This window comes from Vanessa cardui, chromosome 11 (assembly GCF_905220365.1).
Source record: "Vanessa cardui chromosome 11, ilVanCard2.1, whole genome shotgun sequence".
Classification (NCBI taxonomy): Eukaryota; Metazoa; Arthropoda; class Insecta; order Lepidoptera; family Nymphalidae; genus Vanessa; species Vanessa cardui.
Window position 1 is genome coordinate 1,366,759 of NC_061133.1, and position 6,362 is coordinate 1,373,120.

The 6,362-nt window shown below is 36.4% G+C and overlaps 1 protein-coding gene across 1 annotated transcript; it reads left to right on the top strand.

The window, feature by feature from the left end:
- The first annotated feature begins 348 nt into the window (after positions 1 to 348).
- Positions 349 to 5,905, top strand: LOC124533871 (matrix metalloproteinase-2-like). The gene is made up of 9 exons (XM_047109418.1): positions 349 to 701; positions 1,296 to 1,448; positions 1,831 to 1,943; positions 2,739 to 2,900; positions 3,372 to 3,643; positions 4,028 to 4,209; positions 4,571 to 4,715; positions 4,969 to 5,229; positions 5,707 to 5,905. The coding sequence occupies exons 1-9, from the start codon at positions 597 to 599 to the stop codon at positions 5,856 to 5,858; spliced, it is 1,545 nt and encodes a 514-aa protein (XP_046965374.1). The 5' UTR covers positions 349 to 596; the 3' UTR covers positions 5,859 to 5,905.
- The last annotated feature ends 457 nt before the right edge of the window (positions 5,906 to 6,362 follow it).

Genomic DNA, 6,362 nt, shown 5'->3' on the forward strand with positions numbered 1-6,362 from the left:
ATATTTTGGATAATAATAATGAAATCAAATAAAATCATTTTTATGAGGCAATTATAAGATAATAAAAAGAAATTTTCAATCGTCAATTTCATATTCACAAAAAGCGCAACTAAGTCACAAAAAACAAAATGGAGATGGTATTTTTAAAACAACATTGAAGATATTTTTAATACAATAATAACAACGATAACCTTAAAATATAAATGAGTACCAAATTAATTTAGGTAATCTTAAAAACACAGTCACAACACAAATGTTCCATAATTAAGGGACAGATAAGATTTATGAATAAGGGAATTCAAATGAAAATTCCAAATAACAATAGCAAAATTAAATACTAAAATTGATTCTAGTTTGCAAACATTTAACACGCGCTTGCACATTAGTCACATATGAAACAAAACCAAATCAATGTCCTGTAAACGCCCAGTGCATCATTAAAATAGCGCATCAAGTAGGAAATACATGAGTAAGCAAGACAAAGGGCGTTAACCAGGGGCCGTATTTATACATGGCTCATTATCTGCAGATGCCTGTCAAAGGTCGGCCCAGTACAGACGTAAACGCACACTCGGTTTGTCCACGCGAATGTGATCATGGAACCGCGGAAATATGTTCTCCTGGTGTCCATAGTTGTCGGGTGCAGTGTAGCGACGGCCAAGACCATATTCCTGGAAGAAGATATGCCGAGTATTGAAGAGGTCAGTGGTCGCAATAATGAAATGTCTTGAATTTATTTCATTTGTTTTTTTTACGCTTGCTCCGGTGACCTAATTTTTTGTTTACATTGAGATCACGATTGTTGGAATAATACGATTTAAAATTTTATTTTATTAAATGGAGTCAGAAATAATAACTAATAAGTAATAAGGTACCGACTATATGTATGTTACTATAAATTCTTCAACTTTTTTTATCAATCAAATGAACCAATACATGGTCGATACGTAGATTGTATTAAAAAATTAGTTATCTATACTTACCAATATTATAAATGCGTAAGTAATTCTGTTTGTATGTTACGCTTTTACTGCTAAAGCAAACAACTTAATTCGAATAATTCTATAACTAAAACTTAAACAACCACCCGTCACGCGGGTGTGAATTACTACAATATACCTAGACTGAAAAAGTCGAATAAAAATATTATGAAAGCTCTCCTTTGCAAGTACAAAGTATTTGCGTATCTTATAATTCCATCCAAGTTTCCAACTATATTCATTTCTCAATCATAGTTTATTCAAGCCTGGAGATGCCGGTCTAGCTTAATTAATAATTTTTATTCTTTTAATTAGATAAGCTTCATGAAGAAGTACGGTTACCTTCCTGAAAAGCAGGATGACATAGATTTCGCGTATACGTCACACTCAATTGCAGAAGCACTGAAGAAAATGCAAGAGTTCGCTGGTCTCTCTCCAACTGGACATCTTGATTCCGAAACTAGAAAGGTGAGTCAAATTTTATTATAGTTCCTATTGTTCCAAGTGTCCGGGACTCCATTTTCTAATTATTTTTTCTGGAAATTATAGCGTTCTTTTAATCCAAGACCACATTATTAAAATATAGTTAAGGTATTTTAACATAATGTCACAAGAAATTAAAACTTAAGTTATTCTGAAATATTCTAGTAAGTTATCGGCATACTTAGTAAGTAAATCTGCTGTCGAACACATTTAAATGTAATATAATCGCATGGTAACTCTAAACTGAGGGTTCTAAGTTATTTCGCTATTATTGCAAGTAAGTGAGTCAGCAAAATACACAGACATTATTATGCTTAAATAGAATTTAAAAAAATCATCATCAATGCAAACTGTTCCTATTTTTCAGCTGTTTAAAAGAAAACGTTGCGGTGTAAAGGATATTGAAACGAAATCAGCGATACGTCGTCGGAAGCGCTACATCCTGCAACAGGGGTGGGGCAAAAAGGCAATCACTTACCGGTGAATAATGAGAATATGAGATATTTAAAATAATAATTATAATGAATAAAAAAATAACAGCCGGTTAATTTCCCACTGCTGGGCATAGGGCTCCTCTTCCTTTGACGAGAAGGTTAGGAGGATATTCCACTACGCCGCTCAAATGCGGGCCAGTGAAGTCACATGAGGCAGAATGACACATGCAAATTTCCTTACTATGTTTTTCTTCACCATCGGGCTCGAGATGAATTAAAAAAACAAATTAAGCACATGAAAATTCAGTGGTACTTACCCTTACTCATCGGTTAAGATGTACACGTTCTGACCACTGGCCAGTTCAGCTTGATATTTAGAATATCAGAAGAAAAAACCCTATCGGCAACCTATAAAATATATCATGTCATGTAGTGAAATAAAGTGTGCGAGTATCAGTATAAGAAGCGTACTACTATGATACAGCCCATGCGAACAGCATAGTCCGGGTCGATTTTTTATTTGGTTAATTAATTTTATTTTATAATTTTTCAAATTCTCCGTGCATAGATTATAAATTATTTAAGCGAATGGATGACGTAAGACCCGATTCCCAACAATCTCATTAGTAAAAAATTCCAAGCCGTAAAAATCTTCAAAATTATATCCATACTATATACACAAGCACCAATAAAAAGTACTAAAACAATTAATAGGTTTTCCCTAAAATAGCCGGGACAAAAGTTTTGTGCATTAGGCTCATAAATTAGTCAAACAATCTATAATTAACGAGCTTGATGTGTGGCAGTTTGGTTGTGGTTATGGAATGATTACCATTTTCAGGATTCTTAATGGCTCGAGCACGCTTGAGAGAGCTCGCGTACAGTCGTTGATGGCCACAGGGCTGGCGGTGTGGGCGCCGCACGGAGGCTTAAGGTTCGAACAGCTAGAGCGTGGCAAGGCCGACATACAAGTTTCCTTCGCGAGCAAGGACCATGGAGATGGGTAAGGGCCTCTCATAAATAAGTTAGTAACAAAGATATAGTTACTTAATAAAGGGTTTTTTTTAAACGCGCTATGTTATTAGCACCTTGACTATAAATTGATTACCGAATCTGGTTATTTATTCATCATATGAAAATTTGCAAATAACCGAAGAATAAAAAGTTTTATACCGTTTTTTGAGAGGGTAAGTAGGGTACAGGGCTTAAGTAAGCTTTTAAAAAGTAAGAGTAATAACTTTAAACATTAAATTGAACAAATTATTTTTAAGACCGGCAAAATATTACGACTTATTAAAAATTTTCAACGAGTTTTGGGAAGACACCCATTCTGTTAGCATTACCCCTTAGTGAGTTTGCTTAGTTAAAAAAATGTGATTAACTTAATCTTTTCATAGTTTCATATTATACTTCAAAACTTAATTTCAATCGAATGGTGAATAAGTACAACTAAAACCGTCCCTCTCTAACTTAGGTTTCCTTTTGACGGGCCAGGTCACGTGGTCGCGCACGCGTTCCCACCGCCGCACGGCGCAATGCATTTCGATGACGACGAGCTCTGGGGCGACAACCCTGACGAGGAAGACGAGGACATTACGGACTTCTTCGCGGTCGCCGTCCATGAGATCGGACACGCGTTGGGGTTGTCTCATTCGAACGTGAAGGCGTCAGTCATGTACCCCTACTACCAAGTACCGGTGGAGAAATTACACGAGGACGATATTCTAGGAATGCAAGAACTTTATCGTGAGTTTATGGATTTATTTATCTTATGGTTCAAATTTTTAACTTAATGTAAATATGAAATGTTTTGGTAAACTCTATAGGTGCCTAAACATGGCATTTTTGTCAATCAAGATAGCATCATCATACACTTCGCTCAACACCCTATCAATAATTTATTACAGCAGAATCACGTAATACGCATAAGTAAGCAAATGTTAAAGCAATCTCTTTTACCTAAAATCAGCCAGGATAACAAATCCAAGAACCCGACTTCATCTCAGCCTAAATCCCAGTGACCGCCAATAATTTTTAATAGCCTTGAAATGAAGGCATTTGACTTATAAGCAATTACGCCTGGATAGTATCCAAATTCATTTTTAAAAGTTTTTTTAAACATCGTAACAGTTAAGGAAGAAGTTCCCTCGGTGTCGGCGGAAAGCACAGAGCGCTCGGTGGCGTCACGCTCCTCGCTAGCGCCGCGCCCTACTCTTGCTGACGACGACGAGAACGACGTGCCCGACCTCTGCTACACCAACTATGACACCCTGCAGGTCATACAGGGCAAAATATACGTCTTCGAGGAGGAGGTGAGCATAAAAACGAGTGGGATTTCGTCACTACTAATTTCCTGACTTAAAGTACGAAATTTACGAGCAAACATCTACTATGTATATAAAAGCTGCCTATGGCACAAAACATTTATTATATCCAACATTGTAGCATAGTTTTGGTATGTTCGTCCATGTAATGTTTAAATAAACAATACATAAATAACACGCATGGTCAAATTCTAGACAGACGGACAAAATAAAAATAGTGTTTTTTCTACCAGAAATTAAATACGAACAATGATCAGTTATATAATATCCGTCAGTCTTTAACAGATACAATTATGCCATTTCAATTATACTAGCATTCTATGTATAATATTTCTTTCTTGCCTTTTAGTGGGTGTGGGTATTGACAGAAAGGAAACAAATTTTAGAAGGTTATCCCAAAAGGTTTCACGATGTTTTCATAGGGCTGCCCAAACACGTCAACGTGATCAGGACGATATATGAGAAACAAAACGGACATATTGTTGTATTTTCCGGTATGTATATTAGGAATCTTTTGACACGTAACACAATAAACTAATAGCATTTTTTTATTTCTCAAATAGTAATACATTTTGCCTCGCGTGATGAGGATTTTAAATAAGATGTCAGTTTAATGAAAAAAACATACGATGAACCCATGATAAACATAACTTCAGAACATTAAACTTAAAGAGTCATATGGATTTAATTGACTTCTAAAAATGATAAAATCCAAATAATTATTATCAATTTATTCTTACATCACAGGTAGAAGTTTCTGGGAGTTCAGCTCTCGGTTTCGTCTCGTAAGACGCGGCAGAATCAGCGAATACAAGATTCCGCCTCAGATATCCGAATTGACAACCGCCTTCCTCTCAAACTATAACAACAAAACTTATCTCATAGAATACGAAAGGTTCTGGAGATTTGATGAAGCGACGGGTAAAATGGATAAAGGATATCCCAAGGAAATGTCAGCCTGGAGACAGGTTCCATATCCTGTAGACGCAGCAATTATATGGAAAGGAGGTAGGAGAATCTAAAAGCTAAGACCCAACTGTAAATAAGATATAGATTGATATTTTACTTACATGCAGTATGACATGAGTTTTATTTTGATTGTAATGTAGAATAGTACACATAGTACCTAGTACACGTAGTCACCATTACATAAAATTAATGTATGCTAATATTTACTTGGTAGCAGGGCTTTGTGCAAGCCCGTCTGGGTTGGTACCACCCACTCATCAGTTATTCTACCGCCAAATAACAGTACTCAGTATTGTTGTGTTCCGGTTTGAAGGGTGAGTGAGCCAGTGTAACTACAGGTACAAGGGACGTAACATCTTAGTTTCCAATGTTGGTTGCACATTGACGATGTAAGGACTAGTTAATATTTCGTACAGCTTCATCGTCTATGGGTGATCTTACCATCAGGTGGCCCATATGCTCGTCCGCCAACCTAAACCATAAAAAAATGCAATATTAATATTTAATTTCCAACAGATACGTATTTCTTCCGCGGGCCACGGTTCTGGCGCTTCGACAACACGCTGGTGCGCGCGCACGAGTACTACCCGCTGCCCACCGCGCAGATCTGGTTCCCGTGTCGCCCCACGCCCGACATGGCGCGGTACGTCTCCAACGACGAGCCCTAGGGGGCGTCGCTAGCTTCTCAATATATAACATCATGTGATATAACTTAGTTGAAGTGTTTTATTGTCACCTCTTATCATTGGGAATCTTACTGAGACTGGATAACTTAAAATAATATAGTAGCATCTTAAGCATTGTCAATGTTTTTCATGATAAGTTATAATTAAAAAATCTAAATTTGTTTGAGACCAGTTCTGAACTTCGCTTTGAAAGTGATTTAGAACATAGCACTGAATAGATTACAATTTACAATATATCATTGAACTCCCTAAGTGGCTGGATAGATTTTGATGATTTTGATGATTTGTGTAAGAGGTGATCAACCATTATCTGGATCGCCACTGGTCACAATCCAATTTGGGTTAAATTGGGTGAAGCTGCACATGGTTTACAGATTATAATTTTTTTTTTATTGAAAATAAAATTCTTACTCATGCTGTACGATGGGCAGCTAGTATATGTTACTAATTCAAACAATTTTTGTTGGCAGTTCTTAAAAAATATTT

Excerpts from the sequence above, each read along its gene's own strand:
- LOC124533871 (XM_047109418.1), top strand. The coding sequence starts at position 597 with ATGGAACCGCGGAAATATGTTCTCCTGGTGTCCATAGTTGTCGGGTGC. Across the intron at positions 702-1,295 it reads ATATGCCGAGTATTGAAGAG|ATAAGCTTCATGAAGAAGTA; the intron begins GTCAGTGGTCGC and ends TCTTTTAATTAG. Across the intron at positions 1,449-1,830 it reads TTGATTCCGAAACTAGAAAG|CTGTTTAAAAGAAAACGTTG; the intron begins GTGAGTCAAATT and ends CCTATTTTTCAG.